The 24,342-nt window shown below is 36.7% G+C and overlaps 1 protein-coding gene across 1 annotated transcript in view; it reads right to left on the bottom strand.

Annotated features, from left to right (window-relative positions):
• Mau2 (Mau2 sister chromatid cohesion factor) overlaps positions 1-24,342 on the bottom strand; it is a 289,027-nt gene that overhangs the window by 222,754 nt on the left and 41,931 nt on the right. The window contains exon 4 of the mRNA XM_090380613.1: positions 12,110-12,205. Within this exon, the coding sequence (XP_090236739.1) occupies positions 12,110-12,205 (96 nt within the window). The remainder of the gene's footprint in view (positions 1-12,109; positions 12,206-24,342) is intronic.

The following is a 24,342-nucleotide window of genomic DNA, read 5'->3' as shown; positions in this document are numbered from 1 at the left end:
CTCTATTGCCATAGTTACCTCAGTACAGGTCATTGACTAATGGACTACACAATAAGCAGATAACCTTACATATATATAAAGAATTATTAGGAACACAAAAGAAAGAACAGGGCAGTTAAAACCATAATAAAATTGGAATAAAAGTTGTTTTTATTAACTGCTAGTTCCAGAGCAAAGAGAATGTGTTATTTTTTAATTTTTCACTCAATTTTCTCTATATATGACAGACTGTTTCTTAGAAAGTATGACATATTAAAATGACATAAAATTAAACATTTTTACATTAAAATAACTCATATAAATAGGAAATGCACTCCTGTGAGATTAAATAGGAAATGCAATCCTATTCATCCATAAGTTAACATATTCGTGGTTTATTTTTGCTATCTATTTCCAGGAAAAACAATAGAAAGGCACAGATAATATAATGCAACAAGCACAAAGGCTTCTGGGGGCCCCTCAGCAACTTGATATTTATCTGAATAGGACCTGTCAGAAATTCTACCAAGGACTATTCCACTCCTAAGTAAACTAATGTCTGTGCAGTATTCAGCTAGCTTGAGATGTGGTGGAACAGTAAGCATTTTGCACTCTGGTCACCATTTGTAACTGCAAAATTATTTGTTGGTAAAATACAAGACTCAAACATTAGCAACTAGAAACTCCAGACTAAATGGATATCCAGTGTAACCAAAAATTTTTCTTCAAGTATTTTTTCACACAATAACAAATAGAAATGTGGAGAAATATGAAGTTATCCAGCTCTGAAATTAAGTTGCTCTCCACCAGGATTTTTACTTTCAATTCATACTCTTAAGTTTTTCAATATTATCCATGCTGTAGGTGCATTCTTAGTAGCTTTGTCAGCATTTGTACAAATTGTTGTTTGTTTGTTTGTTTGATTTTGTGGCACACATTATAGCTTTGGCCATATTATGCCATATTAATGTTTATTGTTTCTGACAAGTATATTAAAGTGAAAAATAAAGAACTGTATTTAATATTGTTCATTGATCATTTTACTGAGTATATTCAGAGAAGATGGTACAGGTTAATTTCTTTCAGGATGGAGAGCTCTATCAGGATTTCCTTTTTTGGCTCTATCAGGATTTCCTTTGACAATAATGCTTCCTTTAGCATTATTGTCAAAGGATGTTTCAAGATTGGCAGTTATTTGTGCCCATGAGCAGAAAATGCTATTTATATAAGAGATAGTCTAGAAGGATGTATTTTATGTGAATAAAATATTACAGCTTGGAAACAATGGAAGACAAATTCATTTCCTGCTCTTAGGAAGTTACCATAAGTGAAATTGTGTGTCTGAGTTGAAGCATGCTATACTTCAAGACAATTTTTCCAGATACCAAAAACCCAGGGTAAAGGAAAGATTTCATGGTCTGAAGTTTGTTGTCTAGCCTCTGCCAGTCTTGCTGCCAATTGTTGTTTGTTGTTGTTTGGTTTTTAGGAGCATTAGCAACTAAGGCCATATTGCTCCGGAATATGCGGTGGTCATTCCTTGACCTTTCCGCATCCTCCATATTTGGTGGTGATGGGCTCGAACCCCGGTCTAATCAAGAAGCGTGTGGTACGCACTGCTGCTCCTTCCCACCTGGCTACGGAGGCGCCCTTGCTGCCAATGCAGTATGTTTTTGTTCCAGATTATTTGTGCATAACCTTTCTAGGGAATATCCAGTTCATATTCAGGTGTTTTTTTTTTATTATTATTATTATTAGCTATATGGTGCAAGGAAGTCTGAGGCTTATGCTGCACCAGCCAGAGAGAGAAGAGAAATAGAAGGAAATCACCAAGAAAGAGGATGATGATGATATCCAGCTCAGGATCCTGGGTGTGTTGTGATAGAAGTCTTGGCTGCTTGGTCTGCCAGTTCATTACCAGGGATTCCTATGTGCCTGGAACTAAGCAAATCTGCATTACCATTTCTTTAGTATTAGTAATAGAGTGCAAGGAAGTTAGAGGCTTTTTTGTACTGGCTAAAAAAAAAATAAAAACATCACTTCAACTATAGCTTTAGTATTAGTGAACATGTGAACATTTTCTAGATCACTTAGAAAATGTTCACATGCTTCAGAACACAAATTGTAAATTGGAAGGTGCATAAAGCTCCCAAGGCAATACAGACAGCTGTACGGTGAACTGAGTAGAGCCACTCAGTGTTCGCACTATAAAGTGCTGCCCCAGTTGGCCACTGAGAGAACCCTAAAGAAGTTTGTTTTGACAAGTTATCCTCAACTGTTTAACGTGCTCCAAAAGAGTAAGCTCTTTTTTTTTTATATTAAAGATGAGTACTAGAATACAAACACTATTCTGAAGTGGGATAGACTCGATTTAATTGTAGAGCTATCTTTACATTGCATTTGCAACAGAGAGAGAGAAATTTGCAGACTATTACTTTTTATCCAGATACCGACTACGATTGATAGCATGGTCACCTATGCAAAGAACAATCTCAACGGTACTTGCCACGATGAACAGGATGCCACTAAGGAGTGATCCCTGTAGGACACCATCTTCTCGGATAAAAACATCTGACAGTGATGTTTTATGCACTCTTAAGAAGTTCTGTACAAATATAGGGAGGTGTCTGTGCAATTCTTGGTTATACAGGGTGGCCACTGAAAGACTGAAGGGTTTGAAAAAGTCATAAGTTGTTCATTTTTATTCTTTTTTATTTTCTTTTTTTTTACAGGTTATAGAGCATCCCTTGGATATTAAAATGGCTACGTATGATGTCCAGCAACGAGTAAAACTCATTGGGTTTTTCTATTCCAGTGAAAGATCAATTATTGAAACTCAGAGAAAATACCGGCAACATTTTAAAGTCCTCCTAGCGATAACATGATTCGGAACCTAATCGCCCGGTTTGAAAGAACTGGATCAGTCGGTGATCTTCCGGGAAGAGGTCCTAAGTGCACTGTGCGCACTGACGCAACGGTGGAAGCTGTACGGCAGAGTGTCCTTGAGGATCCATCTGCCTCTACCTGGGGTTGTCGCTCTGCTCAACTAGACATCGCCAGAACATCACTTCAGAAGATTCTGAAAGGGTGGTCAGTCTTTCAGTGGCCACATTTTAATCTCCAAGGGATGTTCTATAATCTGTAAAAAAAAGAAAATAAAAAAGATTAAAAATGAACAAGTTATGACTTTTTCAAACCCTTCAGTCTTTTAGTGGCCACCCTATATAATTCTCTTACTACCCCATATCTATCTCCAGGTAGTGTCATAAGCATTGGTGATATAAAATGTACGTGATGTTCAGATCTGGGAAAGGCATTGTGCATGGAGTCTTCTAATTTAATAAGAATATTCAGTGTTCATTTGGAGTATCATATTCTTTTGCCTTATGAAAAAGAATATGATACTCCAGGTACCATATTAGTCATCGATTTAGCAATTGGTAAAGGCAACAGGCCTATAATGGGTTGGGATGCCAAACCTTTAGCAGCTTTCTAGAAAGGCAAAAAAAAAAAAAAAATGCATGGCACTAGTTTTCAGGGAAAGAGTTTTCTTGATATAAATTTGTAGAACAGGTTAAGGAGAAACTGTGAGGTAAGTCTAATTGTTTAACCATTAACTATTTAAAAAGTTAATGTTTTATTAGTACCTATGGAAATCTGCTGTAAAAAAAGTTTAGGTAAGACCTTTGCTGAGGTTTCAGCAAAAAGTCTCACCTAAAACATTTGCACATTATTCAGGACTACATATTCTTGCCTTTCCATTCCATGATTTGGAGAATGGGAAGGGGTTTTTTTTTTTTTTTTTTGGCTGATGTTGAGGCATATGATGCTTGCTTTCTTGCATCATACACCTCAACTAATGCTAATGATTTAGAGAAAGACAGCTTGGTATTTTTTGATTATTTTCCTAATAGCACTCCATATTTTCTACGATAGGGGTGTACAATTAATCACTGAAGCAAAACACACATCAAGGAGACCTTTTTGCTGGAGCATCTGATATACCTTGCTTTGGATTAAGCTTTTTGTACTGTATTCAATTGGTGGCAATTGGATTATAAGAGAATTGTTCTATGTCGTGTTTCTTTCTGTCCTATATCATGTTTCTTTCTGTTCTATGTCGTGTTTCTTTCTGTCCTATGTCGTGTTTCTTTCTGTTCTATGTCGTGTTTCTTTCTTACATTATGTTTTATGATATATTGATATTTTTGAAGATGCTTTTGGATTAGCTACACCAGCTCCATCTGGTGTAGCTCACTGTTCAATCACCCAAGGATCTACTACAAGTTTTTTGATATGTTTCCCAGTCAGCTTTTCAAGAATCCACCTTGAATTTCTGAGAGGGTATTGTGGGCTGGTATTTAGCAACTTAAGCACTATTTGAAAGTGATCTCTGTGAAGTAGGTACATTTTTAACTTTACCACTAAAAAGATTGTTTCCCCTGATTTTTTCACTAATGTATACATAACTTGCAGTAAGTTCAATTTTCCGAAATTGTAATATTTCTAGGGTTTAGATCAATTTGGATAAAATGTATACTTTTACAATCACAGTGTGCAACATAATTACTCCAAATGTGGCACAGAAACTTACAAAAAAAAACTTACACTGTCTCACTGCACAAACAATTTTTGCAGATCCCTCAATTTTCATAATGTCATTATAATGAAAACTTGACTCACATAGAAAACTGTTCAAGAACATAGTACTTCCTCACCAGAATCTTATTAATGTTTTATTGCTAAGTTATATATATTTTTTATTATAGAAGGAGGAGACAAAGACCTCTGAAATGTCTGGTTTCTTTAATGTATAATTAGTTATTAAATTAGTCAAAATTATTAAAAAATAACATGGTGTAGTGTGTTTATTTATCACATCATATTGGTGTCACTGTAGCAAAGAAACAAACATAGTGAACTTCTGTAAATTTCATTGACTAAACTAATGGCTGTGAATTATTTTAATTTGTTATCTTTCTTCAGCATTAGTAACACTGTGCAAGCAAAACCAAAGACTTTCTGAACTGGTTAGAACACCTGGGGGGGGGGGGGATCACTTTAACTAAGCTTGTTTATTTGAAAAAGAACTCTGGGGGCATGACTGACATGAAAGAAACTGCCCAAGTAGGTACATTACAAATTATTCATCGCTTCCAAATGATAAAATCTATTTACTTTTGGTTTGAAGTTTGTACATAAATGTGCAGACTCCAAACCTGCCACAGCTAAGAACACTCCTAAAATTCCGATGTGGCATCTCTGCATGCATCACTATTGTACCACACAAGTTCTTTTCTAAGTACTCAAACTATATGCATGGAGGCAACTTATTCCAGTGATTAACAACTCACTGGCTCAACAAAAACTTTCTATAATCCAGTCTATACTTTTCTTAGCTTGAATCTACATTTCCTAGTTCCAGTGTCACTTAATACAATGAATGACCTTCATTCATTTTGTTTCCACCTCTCAGATATTTATAAAACTCAATCACCTTTAAGGTACCTACTTAGAGGAGAAATGATTTAAATATGTGGGGATGCATAATTTTTCAGCCCCACATATTTAAATCATTCAAAGTCTCTTGTCACATGATTGCCCTTTAGCTAATCTCATAAGGCATACTGTCTATCTTCAGATCTTTTCAAGAAGACTAATATTTTTGGTAGGTGTAGCCTCCATACCTGAACATAGTACTCCAAAGGTAATTCTCACAATTGCTTTATAAAGCAGAAATAAAACTTCCCTCATCATTACAAGCAATTATTCAATAAATGGTTTTCCTTATTATCTATCTGCACAGCACCAAGAATTTCATATCTGCCTGTATTATGTCCCCCTAAAACACTTTCTTCTACTTGTTTTAATTCAGCCCTTCCAAGTGTGTAAGTTATTTTGGAGTGGTTATTTTCCAACTATAAAACTTTCATTTTGTAGTATTAAAATGAAGTTTCCAATTAAACAACCATTTACAAAGCCAACCCAAGTCATCCTGAAGAAAGACTACTTGGTGCTCATCATTAGCCACCTCCCAAATTTCACATCTGCAAATTCTGACATCATACACTATATCTTTCTTTAATGTCATTTTAGAAAATTAGAAACAAGAGCAGTCCAAGAGCCAACTCTTAGGGAACCCACTTCTAACCTTACCAGGCTCTGAAGAGTAACTAATAATTACAACCCTTTGTCTCCTGTTATGTGGCCATCCCATAATCCATCTAAGAATACTGGCTCTGATTCCATTATGTTCCAGCTCGTATCATGCATTCAAGACCAAGTCAAATGTTTTTCTGAAATCCAAATAAACAATTTCAAAGCAATTTCCTGCTTCCAACTCCTGTGACACCAGTGGCAATTACAAATTGCATTTTGATTTTTTAAACTTTCTAGTTTCAAACCTATAATCGTTATTATATGTAATGTTTTTAAACTTTAAACTATTCATAATTTCTCTTGTCACATTCTAGTAAAGGCACAAGAAAAGAAATGCCTAACAAAACATTCACTGAGCTACTAGTACAAATGTTTTGCAAACTAATCGGCAACTCCAACCATATAATCAGTCATACAGTTAATCTACTTACAAGTCATCATTGAGTGGCCCTGTCATAATAGTTTATCAGGTTAGCTAAATAGGATTTTCTCATGCTGATCAGCCATGAGAAAAACCATTCTTATACATTATCTGTATCATATAATTGCCTCCATGATATTTCTTATTACTGAAGTCAAAACAGTTACCCATTCCATTCTTGGAACCACCTTTGTGGATTGTGATACATAGGTCCCCCCAAACCAAGGGAATCACCCTTGAGTCTAATGAAGTCCTCATAATTAACCTTTATATTTAATGAACAATATATACAAATGTATATACAGTCCATTCTGGTTATTTGGGACACATCAGGACTAGTGCATTTTGGCCCAATTAGGCAACTGCCCCAATTATCCAAAGTTTCACGTAAATAGTTAAAAATACAATGTACCCCCCCTTTATAATTTATTCACTGTACAATCAAATCACGTTACGATGAACTCAACATAGTAAGGTACCGTTCACTATACAATGTGCAGTAAGCGCCGGTCATTGTGATCACGTTTGTGAATTGAATTTTAATTCTATCAAACAGCAATTCTAATTAGCAAAAATAGGAGGAATATTATCCACAGGCTATAAAAGCAAAGATATATTAAGCACAAATTTACCCTTTATTACCTTACCAATTAAAAAATACGTGAAAATCGGAATAATTAATACGTACTGTAATATGTACATATGAACTAGTTGACATTTCTGTTCACTGGCATTTGTGGGTGGGGGTTAAAATTTAAAACAGTAAAAAGATAAGCAATCAATAAGAAAGAACACGGCACACACAAATTGCAAGTAACACAATACGCGCAAGTGAGAACCGAGTAACGAGTTACAAAGCTTTAAAAATAGGAATGAAGAGAAGATCTTAAAATTAATTTTTTTTATATGATTGAAGATTTCATGGAGGTGTCAACACATTTCACCATAATAACCCACAGAATTCCAGCTGTCAGTATTATGGCAAATTCGGTAAGATCGAGTTTACTGTCCATTTATGATAGATTTCACTAACAGAAAAGCCCAATAAACAGGTGACTGCTAATTGTTTTTATCGTTTTATGGTTGTGACGTCCAGAATTTCGACCAAACCACATGGTACCGTCGGAGACAATCGTAGGGTAATCTCCAGTGCTGCGGTCTCCTGCCCCGATTAAAAGGCATGCTGTCCCAATTAAGCGAAGTAAACCCTGGCTATTTTCTCGACTGGTTTCTGATTTTTAAGATTTTCCCAAAATAAACGGCTGCCCCGATTAACTGGTAGCCCAAATAACCAGAATCCACTGTATTACAAATGTATATATTAAATGAATGTATTAGGACATAATGATTGAAGGAGCAGTAATTGAAAAGGTGGAGTCATATACTTATCTGGGACAAGTTATTAGCTGTAATAATGATAAATGGCTGGAAGTCAAGAGAAGAATAAATTTTGGATGGATAGCATTCAGGAAATGTAGTGACATACTGAAGAGCAATATCCCAGTTTGTCTGAAACGTAAAATAATGAACCAATGTATACACCCCCACCATGACTTACGGAAGTGAAACTTGGGCACTCACCAAAAGAATGGAAGAGAAGCTGAGAACAACACAGCAAAGAATGGAACGAATTACATTGGGAATCAGACTGTTAGATAAGAAGAGAAACACATGGATTAGGCAGCAAACTCAAGTAAAGGACATTCTTATCAAAACTAAAGAACTAAAATGGTCTTGGGCAGGACACATAGCTCGAAGAAATGACAACAGATGGACTAAGAAAATAACAGAATGGTACCCAAGAGGAGCTAGAAGAAAACCTGGAAAACAACGACGGAGATGGATAGATGAAATTCATGAGTTAGTGGGTTGTTGTTGTTGTTTGGCTTTTAGGAGCATTAGCAACTAAGGCCATATTGCTCCGGGAATATGCGGTGGTCATTCCCTGACCTTTCCGCATCCTCCGTATTTGGTGGTGGTGACGGTAAACCTTGGTCTAATCAAGAAGTGTGTGCTACGCACTGCTGCTCCTTCCCACCCGGCTACGGAGGTGCCTGAGTTTGTGGGTAGTAAATGGATGGTCATTCACAAAACAGAAGGAACTGGAAAGTTGCTGGAGAGGCCTTCATCCTGCAATGGATTGAAAATGGCTGATGATGATATACAAATGTAAATTTTTTTTGATACTTTGAAGACAAAAAACAATTGTTTTTACAACAATAAAACTTTACTTTAATTGTTCAAAATGCCTTCCACCAGCATTAATGCATGAGTGGCATCTATCTTCAACAGATCTACATACTGAAATGCACAAATCAGGTGAAATGTTTTTTGCTTCTTGTTGAATTTTTTAAATTCCTTCATCATTCTAAAAAACCTTGTGTGGTTTAAACCTAGCTCTTGTGAACACCGTCTTTTTGATTTTCTTGGGGTGCACAACACAGCATTTCTTACAGCTTCAACATTTTCATTATTTCTTAATGTCCTCTTCCTGCCACATGCTAACTTATTGATATTCTGAATGGTTCCGTGCTCCTCAAATTTATCCCGCAAACGAGTAATTGTTAAACATGTGGGGAAATTTGTTACATATCATGATTTCCAAGCCCGCTGAACTTCAATGACATTTTCATATTTCCAACACCATTTTATAATTGCCTTTCTTTCTTCAAAACTTAATTGGGTACTCTCCATCATTTTAGAGGTACCTAAAAGATAAAACAAAAATTAAATTATTATAAAAAAATTGTCTATTTTTAAGCTACAAAATGAGTTTAAGAAAATTAAATCGGCATATATTGTTCATTAAATATAAATTTTGTATATATACATATATATATAGCCTTTCACGACTACTAACTTATATATATATATAAATATATAGTATGTAGAAAATGTGAAGAAGAAGATTTTTGTTTAAACCTATTGAATCTACAGTATACACCAGAAGTGAACTTGACTAAATGGATAAGGAATGTAGCGATATATGGTAGGATGAGGCGCCCAGGTAAGATATGAAATATGCTGGCACGCTGCCATCTTGGTCATTTGGTCAGTTTCGGTCTTACAAGGTAACGGTAAGTTCCTTTCTTTTGCCTATTCCTACATTCCGATATCATTACTTTAGTTTTTTTTAAATTCTTTTTACTTGCTTCTGTAAGGTCATCCATGATCTGTAGGCCCTACGTAATATAATTACATTTATTGGCACAATTTATTAGACCTTATTCTTGCTGCAAAATTTAAAATTTTAAAATTTCGTTCTTAACACATGTACCATGACATACAGAACATGTTAGAAACAGAAGCAAGAACATTGCCATCTTTCTCATAATTTCGGTGGATGGCCTCTGATGAAGACACTGAAATTGTGAAAAACACTGCAATGTAATCTTATTTTGGTCGCCTTTTCATTTCTTATTTTTAATTTCTTGCCAACTATCTGTCTCTCTCTTTTTCATATCTTACCTTGTTGCCTCATCCTACCATATATCGCTACATTCCTTATCCATTTAGTCGAGTTCACTTCTGGTGTATACCGTAGATTCAACAGATTTAAACAAAAATCTTCTTCTTCACACTTTCTACATACTATATATTTATATATATACACATTATGGCTGCAGGGTACGTTTTGCTAATGCAGTGTCCCTGATCCATAATCAATGTTATCTACCTTTTTGTACTGTTACGCTCCACCCTCCATGATTACTTAGCTTCTTAATACTATTATTCTTTTATTACACACACACACATATATATATATAATCCAATTAATCCAAAAATTAAATAGAGACAGAAAAATTAATAAAAATATATATTAAAAATAAATAAGAAAAAATAGTAAAAAAGCTAACATTAGTTTAGCAGCAGAAAAGCACAATCCACTACATGTTGCTTATAATAAGCTAGATTAAAATAGGATATTTGCCAGTAGCACGGCAAACCAGTAGAGTGAAAATGAACCAAATAAAATAACAAAAACAGAAAAATATATGGGGGGGGGGTAAAGAAGGAAAGGGTAGTGTTGAAGCAACGTTCCTAAAATAATTTAGAAAATTAAGCCAATTAAAAGAAATTTAGCGGTGCCCCCTAGTAGGTACCCGTTTCCGAATTATGTGAAATCTCACTAAGGTGGAAACACGGACTAACAACATTACATGACCAAATAAACTGAAAATAATTAATAAAATAGAATAAACTGACCATTATGCCCCATCTCGACAGAGGACCACGAAGGCAATAATAGTCAGGGAATCACTGCATTTCGAATGCTAAACAAATCCATGCAACGACGGAATGATACTAAGATCGAACTGCCGATGCAATGGATTTACATAGTGGTGGTCCTTATGCAGCAAAAAATAATAAAGCAGAAAGCCTAGTACTCGCATGGCCAAACCACACCACTGACAAAATAATAATTGAACTGAAAATATATAGAAACAAATTAGGCTATAGATGGCGGTACGAACGCAGCGTTAGCACATCGTCACACTATCCTCATGTAAATATAATCCAATTAATCCAAAAATTAAATAGAGAGATAAAAATTAATATGCAAGCACTAGGCTTTCTGCTTTATTATTTTTTGCTGCATAAGGACCACCGATATGCAAATCTATTGCATCGGCAGTTCGATCTTAATATCATTTCGTTGTTGCATGGATTTGTTTAGCTTTCGAAATGCAGTGATTCCCTGACTATTATTGGCCTCGTGGTCCTCTGTCGAGATGGGACATAATGGTCAGTCTATTCTATTTTATTTAATTTTATTAATTATTTTCAGTTTATTTGGTCATGTAATGTTGGTAGTCCACGTTTCCACCTTAGTGAGATTTCACATAATTCGGAAATGGGTGCCTACTAGGGGGCACCGCTAAATTTCTTTTAATTGGCTTAATTTTCTAAATTATTTTAGGAACGTTGCTTCAACACTACCCTTTCCTTCTTTATCCCCCCCCCCTATATTTTTCTGTTATTGTTATTTTATCTGGTTCATTTTCACTCTACTGGTTTGCCATGCTACTGACAAATATACTATTTTAATCTAGCTTATTTATATATATATATTACTCAGGTTCACTAGCACAGTTTCTCCTTACTGTGAAGCAGATTAACTCTGAAATTCAATGTTAAATACCCATTCAATTTGCCAGTTGAGATGTCAATAACTTCCCTACAACTGTTATATAAGTCCCAATCTGATATACTTATCTCTTATTTGTATTCACATGTGTGTAGACATATATGAATAAAAATAAGAGAAGAGTATACCTCCTTGTCCCCTTTCTTTGCTCTTCAGCCCCCTTATGCTGAACATTTTTCATGCTCAGCTTTGCAAGCTTTTTTCTGTGGTATGATTACAAATTATATTTTCGCTTTTACATTTACATGGAATTTTTTCTTAGACTATAAACAATCTCAAAGTAAGGAAGAAACAAAAAAAATAAAATGAAACAATGCAAAAATAAAAAGGATCATGTTTTTGTTGAATATAACTGTGCTGTTTAAGCTTCAGTTAAGAACAAATTTGAAATATAAAATACTTACCGCTAACTGAAAAAGGAGACGACAATGCCAAAACACAGACTGTTGCGAAATTTCCACAGCCTTCCTTAATATTGGTTTTGCCATATGCATCTGATTCTAAAATAAAGTTAATTCAGTTTATATGTATTAACTTTTCAAAATTTTCTGATATTATGGTAAAAAGGCAAAGTTTCTGTTTGATGGCATGTACATATTACTAGTATACTATACAAACAAAAAGCTTTGCATTTTGTCCTGTAATCATAAGAAAACAGTAGTATCAATTTTAATTTGCCAATATAACATGTCAGTGATTCCCATGGTTGAGAATCACTGACATGTTATAGTGGCACCACGACTCAATGAATGAATCATGGTGCCTAAGGATCTCAATGGATATGCTGGGAGATTGTAACATAGCATAATAAATTAAAAAACAAAAGTCTCACATAAAGAAGGAAACTAAGTTCATTATGACCATAAGTAGCCATGGAAGGGGTGGAAATTTTAGTTCACTCAGAAGAGGGTCGGTAGAAGGTTGAGAATGCTGACGTGCTATATAGTTATTTTTCTGAACAAAAAACTGAGATTATCAGTGAATGAATTTAACCTATGAGCTGGGCTACACTTCATTTGTGAAGATCAATTATAGACAAGACAGCAGGATAGCTCGTAATTTCCATACATTAATAAGCTGTTTATTTATTTATTTTTTATTTTTTTGCATAAAATTTTAATATAATCTTTTGATTCAAGGTAATTGATAATGAAAAAAAGACCTAGGGGTTAACTGTACAGTCTGACATGAAGAACTCTGAATGGTGGAAGCAGGCTGTCAGAAGAGCTCATGGATTCTGCCAGTGATATAAAGGAACTCTGCCAACAAGGACAAAAAGGTGAAAAAGGTTAGCTGCAGAACAGTTGTGAAGGAACTTGTCTTCCAGAAAATAACTGACTGGTAAAATAAACTTCTGCCTGGTGGTGAGGTCATGGTAAATCTGAATAAATTCATTCAGATTTAACTCTTAAATAATCTTAACTTTTAATTTGCTTTTTTTTCTCATAATAAAAGGTGTTATGCTTATGTATTTTGTAGTGCTGAATACAGATATGATCTTAATTTTGTTATCATGTCTGGTTCTTGAGAAAATTTGACATTTCTGTTTTACTACTTCATTAACAAGCTTTAATAAAATGTGAAATTTTATGAGCTTAAAATGTTTTTAGCCCTGATTTCCACTTGTGTGATGCCCCATTACAAAAGTCCAACAATAACTGGCAAGCATGTTTGGATTCCACTTTCCTTCACACCCATTATTTTGCAGAAGTTAGTACAACACATCATATTTTGCTGATATTTGATTCTCTAAAATGTTTGGGCAGAGTGCCTTGAAAGCATTCGATACTGCTCTTTGTATACATTGAGGGTATCATCAAAAGAAGTCTTTCATTAAGATCTTGATTAGTGGACCACCAAACGTTCCCTCTTTTCTCTTCACATTAATAACACCATGAAATTTATTTTCAAGTATCAGAAACTGCCCTTCTCTGTCCAGAACTTCTACAGGATTTTTCATTAAGTCAAATTTGATGTGAAGAGGAGCAGTAAAATCTTTTCCTGACCAACCAGTGATAAGATTGTGAATATTCTGTCTAGAAACGTATACCATTAAGATAACGCTGTTGACAACACACAGCAGACACTTGTTTATCCGAGAGCAGCTGGGAAATAAATTTTTGAAGATAACTCACAAGAGGAATGAAAAACTTCAGTGACCAAAACATAAATTTATTTACATGCATATTCATAATTAATAAAGTATGCTACAGTATACACTACAGAAAATCTGCAACCACAATTAATTTATCCTTAATTATTAAAATACCACGTGCAGTTTGTTTACCAACATTGTACCCTATCATTAAAGTTAACACTTGAGCATGTTTTTCAAGCTTATTAATGAGATCAAGGTTTCGCTCAACAGAAAGAACGAACCATTTCTGTTTAAACGTAATACACAGACAGACACACAAACTGAAAGAAGAACCATACAGCACAAAAACTGAAAGATTACTGATATATAATTAAAGCAAGGTAGTAAAGTAGAAAGTAAAGATAAGAATAACATTTTAGAAATTCAAGGAATTTATCTTTAAGATCACCATAAAATATAGAGAAACAAGTAACACCTGTGATGTATTTCACATATTTCTTCTTTTTTATCCAACTTAAGACTTCTGAAGGGCACAAATACTTTAGTTCAGTTGTCGGCAATCTTTTTTGAGTGAAGAGTCATTTTTGATCTAATTAAAAAAAAATAATCCAGAGCTGCACCTCAGCTCAAGCTGGGAGGAGGGGAGAGGAGGGAGTTTTTTAAGAAATGGAATAGTGGGAAAGAGTTTTATTGAAAAAAAAAATTATTATTATTTATTTTTTTATGAAAACCCCAAACATGAGAGGTATTAGAACCTATAGTACCTAGTACCGTGAGTGAGTTGGAGGTTGAGAAGACGAAAGAAGACATTTGTTGACATTAGACTTGAACTTCTGAAGACTGTAATTTTCAGGAAATATGTATGAAGAGAGGTTGTTCCAGAAAACGGCAGTTCAATGAATAACTGAGAAAGGTGAAAAGTTGGTTCTGTGAGTTTGAAGTTGGACAGTAAATGGATGTTAGTGGCATGGGTTTTGAATGTTTTAAAAGACAGAGTAGGAATTATAGAAGCCAATTCAGAAGAACAGTGCCCATGGAAGTGTCTGTAGAAGAGGCATGCAGCAGAAACAGTAAATCTACGAGACAGTGAGTAGAGAGAGACTGTGAGAGAGGGGTCATTAAATAACCTAACTATCCTCTTCTGAATGGAATCTAGAAGCTTGAGAGAGGTTTTGGGGGCACTGCTCCAGATGTGAGAACAATATTCCATGGTAGGGAGGATTTGCGATTTGTACAGAGTGAGCAGCTGTTTGGAAGAAAAGTAACGCCGAGAGCGAAAGAGAAAACCAAGTTTTTTAGATGCTGAGGAATCAATATTTTTAATTTGCTTGTGCCAAGAGAGATTAGACGTCAGGGTAATCCCCAAAAGAGATATATCATTTTGCTTAGAAATTGGAGTGTCACCAAAGATAAGCATAGGAGCAGAAGAATCCTTTTTGCGAGATATAAGACAAGACTGAGTTTTAGAAGGATTGAAATCAACTAAGTTGTCTTTGCCCCACTGGAGAATTGCCTGGAGATTGGCATTTAAGGAATTGATAGCAGATTTTCGAGAAGTTGAAACTGATTGAGCAGGACAAGGTTTCTCAAAATGGAAGGTGGAATGCAATGTGCTATCATCAGCAAAACTATGGATAGGATTTACAGTCAATGGAAGGTCATTAATATACAAGAGGAAAAAGAGTGAGGGAAAGAACAGAACCTTTGGAGACAACAGCATTAGTGGAGAAGTTAGAAGACAGAGAGCCATCTACCATCACCCTCGGTGAGCGATCAGAGAGAAAACTGGATAACCAATTACGAAAAAAACAGTTGGCAAACCATAAGATATAAGCTTGTTTAGAAGACCTTTATGTCAAACACAATCAAAAGCCTATGAGTTGTCAAGAGCAATTGCTTGTGTTTCACATAACTTTTCCATTGAATTTATCCATAAATGGGTAACATAAGCCAGAATATCAACAGTGGATCGACACTGATGGAATCCATACTGGCGATCGTTGATCAGACAGAAGGTTTCTAGGTAGTTTAAGAGTTGGTGGTTAATTCATTTCTCCATTACTTTGGAAAGAGTAGAAGTAACCACAATGGGATGATAATTGGAGGAGGGATTTGTCACCCTTTTTAGGAACTGGCTGGATATGAGCAAATGTCCAAGCTGAAGAAAAACACCTTTGGAATAAGAAAGAAATTGAAAAAAGGCAGCAAAGAACAGGAGTAAATTCAGGAGCACAGGTTTTGAGAATAAGTGAAGAAATACCATCAGGACCTGGAGCTTTGTTAGCATCAAGATTCATCAAAATTCTACTGACAGAAGACAACAGGAGGCATTGAATGGAGTGTGTTGGGAATGGTGGGAGGTGTTTTACCAAGATCATTAATAAGTGAGTTGGAAAAAAAATGGGATGCTAGCAGGTCAGCTTTATCCTTGGCTGAAGTGACAATAGAACCATCTGGTTTGGACAGAGGTGGGAGCAGAGATGGGCAAAGTTGTGGCCAATAGCTTTGGCAAGAGACCAGAATGCTCGGCTACCATTAGGGCAAGAAGCAAGTTTTCTACTTTTAGCCTGTTCAAACTCTAGTTTGGACTGATTAATAACTGCTTTACAATTGTTGCGAGCTTTGGTTTAGGCAGAAAATGAAACTGCAGAATTAGAAACAAGCCAATTACGATATGCAATATTCTTCTCTTGAAACAGCCTTAGCACATTTATTAGAAAATCAAGGTTTAGATAAAGGATGAGATATTAAAATTTGGTGTGGAATAAAGGATTCCCTTCCTGCAAGAATAATTTCCCTGACACGACCTGAGCAAACATTAACATCAGAAGTTTTGAAACAGAAAACCGATCAAGGAAAAGAAGAAAAGAAATCTCGCAGGTCATCCCATTTTGCATTCTTGTAATGCCAAACAATACAAGTTGGGAATAGCCATGAGATAAACGCTCTATTGAAGAAGAGATAATCACCAAGTTGTGATCTGAGGTGCCTAAAGGACCACTTACTTGGACCGTGTACTTAGAAGTTTTGTTTGTGAGAAAAAGATCGTGTGTTGGCTGTATGGTTAGGATTGTCCGATATACTTGTAGGTAAATGAACAATCTGTGCAAAATCATTAGTAACTGCAAAAGCATCAGCATCTTGACCAGCTGGGTCGGTGTGACTAGAAAACGGAAGCCAGCTGGAGTTGTGAACATTAAAATCACCAAGGAAAAAGACTGTAGAAAGTCAGTTGCAAAGAGAGAAAGTCAAAGAGCTCCACGTGATTAGTGGAGTTGAGAGAACAGTAGAGACAACATATGAATTTGACACAATGAGGTAGAGAGATTTTAAGCCAGAGAAGATCGAAAAGAGGAGATTCCAAATTACAAAGTCTCTGACAGGGAATATCGGAACGGACATATGCACAAGTACCACCTTTGAGGCGAAAGGAATCATACAGCAAATAATTTGCCGAGATGAGCAGTAGTTGAATCAACCGATAACTGAGATTCTGTCAGAAAAAGTACATGAGGTTTGGCAGACTGCAAGTGGAAATGGACATCGTTGAGATTAGAATTGAGACCACATATTTGTGAAATGAACTAGGAAGTGTTTGGGAGATTTAGATCTTTTCGCAGACAAGCTTACTCTTTTAGTTTGACAATTCATGGTGTATTCAATAGTAAGACAAAGTGGGTGAGACATGCTGTATGAAGTAATGAAATTTTTGGATATGGTGTACACATGGTAAGAATATATCCAGATCCTTGACATAACATGGTCTTGACAATACCCCCGTGTACACACTACTTGGACTCCCTCCATTCACCATCTGTCAGAGTAGAGGTAACAGGATTTTACACTAGCTGATCGGGAAACCTCCTGAAGAGTTACCAATAGGTTCGGTCCGGTATACTAACTGGCGGCAGGCCTGCGAACACTGTTTAACAGCCGTACCCTCGAAATGTAAGGATCTCACCATGATGTTCATCATAACCTTAAAAGTCATCAATCATACTGCATGATGGAAGAGATGGGGAAGGGTTAACCAGAACTTAGCTCTGGAGACTAAACATGGGTTCCACCACTTCAAGCCTCCAATAAGCAAAGTGGTGATATTGCACCGGTTGATGAGATAGGACACAATATGACATTGTGGCTTATGACCACAATGTCATATTTTGAAATATTATATGGTGTACACATGGTACATCATATAATATTTCAAATATTAATACTGAAAAAAAGTAACAAACATCCAAAGTGACTTTTGCTGCTGAACTACTTCAGCATGTCTCAGCATCAGGCGAGTATGCCAAAATTTTCATCTTTAACCATGCTGAGAGGCTCGCATTGTTCATACGTTTCTTGATTTATTTTTAATATATTTCATGTTCGAAAATATTTGCTCACAGAAATACATCAAACTTAAAACTGAGAGAAATCCAAACGCAAATGGCTCAAGCTAATGGAAGTGCTGTGACTCAGAGGAGAACTGAGGAGGACAGTTGCCTTCTGAATCACAGCCTTCTAAAATGCACAGCTTGCATGACGTTTGTGGACATTCAGGTACGGGACATGATATTGCCATGGGGAATGTCTTTGTGTGTGCGCGATGCAAGGAGTGTATCGAAATCAGGCAACAACTCAGCGTTCTCATGGGCCTATATGAGAGCTTGAAGGACAGGGTGGATGCCCTCCAAGGAACTAAATTGAGGGGCCCATCAGGCTCTCAGCTGCCCACATCAACGCCAGAGCTTGCACTTGGTCGTCGCGCAACACAGCGGCAACCCTCAATCCAGAATGCGCTGGTCCCAAAGGAACTAGTAGTTGTTGGTGACTCTATTGTCAGGGAAATGGGGAACATGCTTTGTAAAAAGGATAGGTGGAACAGGACCAGGGTATGTCTGCCAGGGGCAAAGGTTGATGACGTTGTAGAGTAGATATCATCTTTTAAGGGCACAAACTTGATATCGATGGGTCAACTGTTGATGATCCTGCTAAGGTAGCTAACAAACTAAATGAATATTTTGCATCGACATTCACACATGAGGAGTTATTTAGCGAGGGGAAAGCCAGAGGTGTATTCAACTCTAGCAGTAAGCTAGAGAATCTTGTAATAACTGAGAGTAAAGTGGAGGAGAAATTGTTGAAGATAAACACAAGAAAGGCACCCGGGGTGGATGGGATCTATCCAGTTATATTAAAGGAGGCAGCAAAGGAAGTAAGCAAACCCTTAGCCATAATTATGAGAGCTTCCTTGGACTCAGGGGAGGTACCCACAGACTGGAGATGTGCAAATGTCACCCCAATTCACAAAGGAGTATCAAAGGCTGACACAAGTAATTATAGACCTGTGAGTTTAACTTCTGTTCCAGGAAAATTAATGGAGGCACTAGTTAAAGAAGCACTGCAGGATCATTTAGACAAGACTTCAGCTATAGCTCGGACACAGCATGGTTTTGTTAAGGGGAAGTCATGCCTGACCAATTTGATTGGATACTATGATGCAGTCACAAAGGAACCGGATGCAGGGAATAACTTTGATATTATATACTTGGATCTTAGAAAGGCTTTTGATACTGTTGCACATGGAAGAATGCTGCACAAATTGGAGCAGTGTGGCATTGGAGGCAAATTGCTGCTGTGGATAAAGGGGTGGCTGAGGGGGAGAAGACAGAGAGTGGTAATCAATGGACACTGCTCGTCATGGACGAATGTTATTAGTGGAGTCCCTCAGGGCTCAGTGTTGGATCCATTATTGTTTTCTGTATTCATAAATGATATCGATGAGGGTATATCAGGCTTAATGTCGAAGTTTGCAGACGATACAAAGGTAGGCAGGGTTGTCAAGGACACTACTGACACTATGCTGCTGCAACAGGATCTGGAAAGGTTGAGCAGATGGGCTGAGAGGTGGCAAATGAAGTTTAACATTGACAAATGTAAAGTACTACACATGGGAAACAGCAACCCCAGAGCAACGTATCAACTCTGTGGTACTACACTGACAGTGGTAGAGAATGAAAGGGACCTGGGGGTGGTTGTTCAGGCAGATATAAAGTTCCCTGAGCAGTGCAGACGGGGTGCAAGAATAGCTCATGGTGTATTGTCAATGATATATAGGAATTTTTCTAGCAGGGATAAGGAGGTGATTATTCCCTTGTATAAGGCAATGGTCAGGCCACAACAAGAGTACTGTATACAGGTCTGGAGGCCTCATTTCAAGAAGGATGTAGAGCTGCTGGAACGAGTAAAGAGAAGGGCAACAAGATTAGTGAATGGTGCTCTTACAAAGAAAGGCTTAAGTTTTGCAAATTACAGTGTCTGGAGACTAGGCACCAGCGAGGTGATCTGATAGAGGTGTATAGGGCCTTGAATGGTTTGAGCATGCTCAATGCTGATGGGATTCTTCCTCTCGCTCAGAATAATCACCTGAGAGGGCATAAATTCAAATTGAGGAAAGACAGATGTAGGATAGACGTGCGGAAATTTGCCTTTAGCCAGCGGGTGGTTGGTTGGTGGAACAGACTTCCATCCCTTGTCGTGGAAGTTGATAGCCTAAATAAGTTTAAGGCTCAGCTGGACAGGTATTTTGAACGAACAGAGGGGTGAAGTGGAAGTGGTTATTTTTTTTTTTTTTGGCTGATGCTGCATAAGCTTGCTTTTTTGCATCAAATGCCTCTACTAATGCTAATGCAAATATTTTCAAATTTATATATGTGTCCAGTAAATTAATTCACACATCAAACACAATTTCATCTTGCTTTTTCAACTCAGCTATCTCCATCCATTTGTGTAGAATTGCAAGGACATCCTTTTGCCTCTCTAAATCCTAAATTTCAGTTTTAAGTCATTTTAATCTTGCACTCCACATGTCCTTGATTTTTAAGTCCTCTAACTCCATATCAAGTTGTGTCTACTCAGTCCATTCCATCTTAAATTCCAGGTTTTCTTGCTCAATCTTTCTCTTTTGAGTTGACATTTTAAAAATGATAGCCATTTTGGTGTCCTCTTATTTCACTTGTTTAATAATTCAACATCACTGTTTTAAAAAGTCAAGTGATTTCATACCTATCGCAAACACTATGTACATCACCACCACCATCATCATCAGCCATTTTCAATCCACTGCAGGATGAAGGCCTCTCCAGCAACTTTCCAGTTCCTTCTGTTTTGTGCAATGGCCATCCATTTACTACCCACAAATTCATGAATTTCTCATATCCATCTCCGCCATTGTCTTCCAGGTTTTCTTCTAGCTTCTCTTGGGTACCATTCTGTTATTTTCTTAGTCCATCTGTCATCATGTCTTCGAGCTATGTGTCCTGCCCAAGACCATTTTAGTTCTTTAGTTTTGAAAAGAATGTCCTTTACTAGAGTTTGCTGCCTAATCCATGTGTTTCTCTTCTTATCTAACAGTCTGATACCCAATATAATTCATTCCATTCTTCGCTGTGTAGTTCTCAGCTTCTCTTCCATTCTTTTGGTGAGTGCCCAAGTTTCACTTCCGTATTGGTTCATTATACATTGGTTCATTATTTTACAATATACATTGGTTCATTATTTTACATTTCAGACAAATTGGGATATTGCTCCTCAGTATGTGACTATATTTCCTGAATGCTATCCATCCAAAATTTATTCTTCTCTTGACTTCCAGCCATTTATCATTATTACAGCTAATAACTTGTCCCAGATAAGTATATGACTCCACCTTTTCAATTACTGCTCCTTCAATCATTATGTCCCTTTCTGTGGCATACCTGCTCATCATTACTTTTGTTTAAGCCATATTCATCTTTAGTCCAAAATCCTTACTAACTGTGCATAAATGATTAAGATGTTCCTCTAATTCTTTGGGATTGTGGCTTATGACCACAATGTCATCTGCAAATCGTAAATGGCACTCTCCATTTACTCTCCATTTAGGTACTCTCCATTCAAATTGACTCCTTTCTGCGACCAGTCTAATCTTCTGAAAGCTTCCTCAAGGACTGCAGTAAACAGCTTCGTAGATATTGTGTCTTCTTGTCGAACTCTTTTCTCGATTTTAAATTTGCTACTGTCTTTGTCTAATCTAATAAAGGAGGTAGCGTTCTCATATATTTTATTCAAAATCATAATATATGGGGTATCTATGCCTTGTCTTTCTAGTGCCCGAAACATTGCCTTATGCTGTATGGAGTCAAATGCCTTTTCATAATCCACAAATGCCTGGCATAATGGTATTTTATATTCATTTGCTTTCCATTAGCTGTGATATTACTTGAAGGTGATCCATAGTTGAGAATCCTGTCCTAAAGCCAGCTTGCTCTTTCGGTTGATTCTCATCAAGTATTCTTTCTAATCTGTTAGTAATGACCCTTGTGAACAACTTGTGGATGTGGGATAACAAGCTAATTGGTCTATAATTTCCAATTTCTGATTTATCTTCTTTCTTATGCAGCAAAACTATGATTGCATTATTCCACTGCTTAGGCATCACAACTTTTCTAATGCACTTTGTGGAGAGCCTTGCCAGTTTTTGTGTTATGTCTCTTCCTCCCAATTTTAACAACTCTACAGTAACTTCATCTTCCCCTGGGGCTTTCTGATTCTTCATTTTCTTCTACCTCATCAGGAAGAATATCGGGTATGTCGTATGTGTTTCTAATTTACGATCCATCTTCCCCACTGCTGGCATCATTCCCTCACTCTTTGTATAATTCTCTATAGTAGTCTTCTGCTATTTGAATTATGCCTTCTCTGCTATTTATAAGTACACCATCGCTATTCTTCAGTTTCAGTATCATTTGTCTTTCTGTATTACTGCTCATGGCTGCTGATTTAAGTCCTTTGTTTTCCCATAATGCTTGTTCTACTTTTCTTGAGTTAAATCTTCTTATGTCCTCTCTGAGTCTCTTTCTAATGGCTTTGCATAACTCAGTATACTCGATTTTCTCCTTGTCAGTGTTTATCTTGCTCTTGATTTGTCGCCTTCGGTTCATCATAACAAGTGTTTCTTGACTAATTTTTTCTTCTTTGGATTTCTTTTTCCTTATAGGTTTCTTGGGCTTTATCACTTTCAGAAAGTTGTAATATTCTTCATCGATATCTTGGTTCTGAGCAGTCTGCAGAAGCTCAAACTTGTTCTTAAGTTCCAGTACATATCGCTTTTTCTCCTCTTCTGTTATCTCAAAGACCTTTGTATTACAGTGCATTCTGGTTAATTGTGGCACCGGTTAATCGGGGCAGCTGCTTATTTGGGGCAAATTATGAAGAACAGAAACAAAACAAATATTTAGCCTGAATTTATTCTGCTTATTTGGGCCAACTCGCTACTTAATTGGGACAATGAAGGCCATGATTGAACAATAAACTATATCTAAATATAGTTTATTGAACAATAAACTAATTTAGTTGGTTCGTAACAAAGAGATCAAGCCGGCAGCACCTGAGTCAGTTATTGCGAAGTCGTGCTTTACAGTGGTTGTTTTATGTTTGCTCTGTGTCGTGGTAATTGGATTCTGAAGAAATTTTGCTTGCAGTTGTTTACGATCACACTAGGTACATATGTATACATCCTGCGGGTTAGAACAGATTAAAAACTGTACCAAACAGTGCACTGATTTTGGTTTTACCCCCTCCCCTTTCTTTCTGTACATTTAAGACCCCAGTCAAGATGCCACGTAAAGATTTGTTGCTTTCAGAAAAAATTGCTATTCTTGACAAGATAAAAAGTCAACCTCCTAACATCAGTCATCATCAGCTAGCGGAGATAATAAAGGTGCCAAAATCTACAATTTCACGACTGCTACAGCAACAAGAAAACTTAGAAAGGAGTGGACATTGTGCATGGATTTAAAGAAAACATCTCATAAGCGAAAGAGGGAAGGCAAAGATCCAGACGTCGAAGATGCTTTGAATCAATGGTTTTCCACTGTATCTAAACGAGGAGAGCGTGTAAGCAGCTCTATGCTAAAAACCAAGTCAGAAGAATTGGCTAAAAAGCTAGGTCACGTAAATTTCAAAGCAACGGATGGTTGGTCGTCTCAATGGAAGTGTAGACATGACATTAGTTACAAAAAAGAACAGGGCGAGAAGGTCAGTGCTGATGCTACGAGTGCTGAGCAATGGAAATCTGAAAAACTGCCAGAGTTGCTTAAAAAATTTAGTGGGGGATGACATTTACAACGCCGATGAAACAGGTCTGTATTATCGTGCTTCGCCAGATGGTTCCCTCAGCTATCAACACATAACACTGTCTGGTTCAAAGAAAGCAATGGATCACGCAACAATGTTGTGCTGCTAAAATCTCAGGAAATGATAAACTCAAACTTTTGGTTATTGGTAAAAGTGCCAAACCTTGTTGTTTCAAGAGGCTTACAATAAGCAGTTTGCCAGTTTCATATTATGCCAATAAGAAGGCGTGGATGACCACATATATTTTTTACACAATGGCTAATGAACTGGGACGCGGAACTGCAACGGAAGTCCAAAAAAATTCTGTTGATATTGGACAACTGCACTGCACACTCTAATGTAGCTGATTTAAAAAATATTGAACTGGAATTT

This window comes from Mastigoproctus giganteus, chromosome 9 (assembly GCF_048544385.1).
Source record: "Mastigoproctus giganteus isolate SK-2022 chromosome 9, ASM4854438v1, whole genome shotgun sequence".
NCBI lineage: Eukaryota > Metazoa > Arthropoda > Arachnida > Uropygi > Thelyphonidae > Mastigoproctus > Mastigoproctus giganteus.
This window is presented reverse-complemented; position numbering and strand designations above follow the sequence as displayed.